Source organism: Rosa chinensis, chromosome 5 (assembly GCF_002994745.2).
Source record: "Rosa chinensis cultivar Old Blush chromosome 5, RchiOBHm-V2, whole genome shotgun sequence".
In the NCBI taxonomy this organism is placed as follows: Eukaryota; Viridiplantae; Streptophyta; class Magnoliopsida; order Rosales; family Rosaceae; genus Rosa; species Rosa chinensis.
This window is the reverse complement of record NC_037092.1, coordinates 64,345,183-64,346,878: the sequence shown is the minus strand read 5'-3', so window position 1 is coordinate 64,346,878 and position 1,696 is coordinate 64,345,183. Positions and strand designations below refer to the sequence as shown.

Sequence of the window (1,696 nt, the reverse complement as noted above, 5' to 3'; positions counted from 1 at the left end):
TTTTCTGTTTCTTCCTCGTCATCCACATGAATCGTCAAATCATGTATCACTTCCTCCTCTGGCTGCTGTTCAACTGTATGTCTTTTTTTCTTTTTCACTGTTGTGATTCTGGTCATTTTTTCCCTCTGCCTTTTCTCTTTCACCTCGTCCTACCAGAAAATATGATTTTTTTTTTTGGCACTCTCTCCTTTCTCTTCAACCTAACTACATAAGAATATAGGCCAATAGATTCTGAGTCCTGCCCTGATGTATCTTCTAAAATTGGCATGGTGAACTCAGCTCTTGTCATCTGTTCCGTAGGAGGAATGTAATTGAGTGGTTCAAAGTCAAAAATAGGCTGAACCTCTGGTGATATAATGATCTGATACTTCTGTGGGTCTGCTTGCATATCTTCCAAACTGACTTTTCGTGGAGGTGGAGATCGTAATGCGGCCGCAAGTGGAAACTCAAACAATGCATTAATCCAAGAAGTATTCAGTGTGCAAGCATCTTCTGTTGTTCCCAATTTAACCTCAAGAGAGGTTGGTGAATGAATTTGTGTAGCTGCTTGGGCAAGGCATTTAAGTGGTAACTGATGTCCTCGGTCGGTTGAGTGAGGTGCCGCAGATGTCATATGAGATGCCCTTGTTGTGGAGTAGGCAGGTTGTGATTGAGTTCCTTGAATAACACCTTAAGATTTTGTGTTTTTGGAGTGCTTGCTGTCAGTTGGCTTGTCGTGAGGGGCCTTTGATTTTGGCGGAGGGAAACTGGGCGGTGGGGGAGGAAGAATTGAGTCATTGTCATCACCTGGACGTGCTATTGGTGACTCAAACTTCTCAATAAGTTCCATCACTATGCTCTCCAATTGCTTCACTCGTGAATTCAGGGAGGCTTTCTCAATTTTCAGCACCTTATTTTCCTCTAACACATCCCCCTTCTCTTCGTTTATTTTGCCAATTTCCTTTTCTTTCTCCTCAACTTCTCTTTTCAAAGCACTTAGCTCTTCTTCCTTATTCTCGAGCTTTCTCTGTAATTAGTTCTTCTCTTCATCGTTCTTCCTTATCTCTGTCTCCATCTTCTCACTGTTTCTATTTTCATTGGTTTCTTCATTCACATCCCTATCCTCTTCATTAATGTGGTCAGCTTTCTTTTCTCTTGTTTCCAATTTTTTCTCCAATTTCGTTATTTTTTCATCCAAGCCCTTTTTCTCTATTTCCATATCTCTTAGCTCTTCTTCCTTTTTCTGAAGATTTCTCTCTAATTCTTTCTTCTGTTTATCATTCCATGCAGTCCCCTTCTCCATGTTCCCGCTGGTTCTCTTTTCAACAGTTTCTTCTTGCTCATCATTATGTTTTTCTTGACTTTCTGTGTTTGTATTAGACTGAGTAGCATCTTCCTCTGCATCTTCTTTAACTTTATAAAAGATTTTCTGAAACAAAATTACAAAACTTGTCAGTGACTTAGGCAGTGACACAAATAAAACTGCAACACAATCAGTGACATGGAAAGTTACATGCACTGTGAAATGACCATATAACAGTAACATGGGCAGTGACATAGTTAATGACTTGCTCAGTGACCTGACCAGTTGGAACGCTACAAGAATAATATTCAACTTGACTTGTCCAATGACATGTGAATGATAGTGACATGAATAATGACAAGACCAGTGACCTAGTTTTTGTACATCAAATTAACATACCTTCAACTTCCCCAT

General features: G+C 39.7%; 1 protein-coding gene across 1 annotated transcript; it reads right to left on the bottom strand.

Moving 5' to 3' along the window:
* Positions 1-670: 670 nt before the first annotated feature.
* On the bottom strand, positions 671-1,696 carry LOC112163832 (CCAAT/enhancer-binding protein 2-like). Its single transcript, XM_024300085.1, has 3 exons — positions 1,682-1,696; positions 1,268-1,408; positions 671-1,006 (listed from the first exon to the last, which is right to left on the bottom strand). The coding sequence occupies exons 1-3, from the start codon at positions 1,694-1,696 to the stop codon at positions 671-673; spliced, it is 492 nt and encodes a 163-aa protein (XP_024155853.1).

Excerpts from the sequence above, each read along its gene's own strand:
- LOC112163832 (XM_024300085.1), bottom strand. Across the intron at positions 1,007-1,267 it reads GGAACATGGAGAAGGGGACT|AGAAAGCTCGAGAATAAGGA; the intron begins GCATGGAATGAT and ends AACTAATTACAG.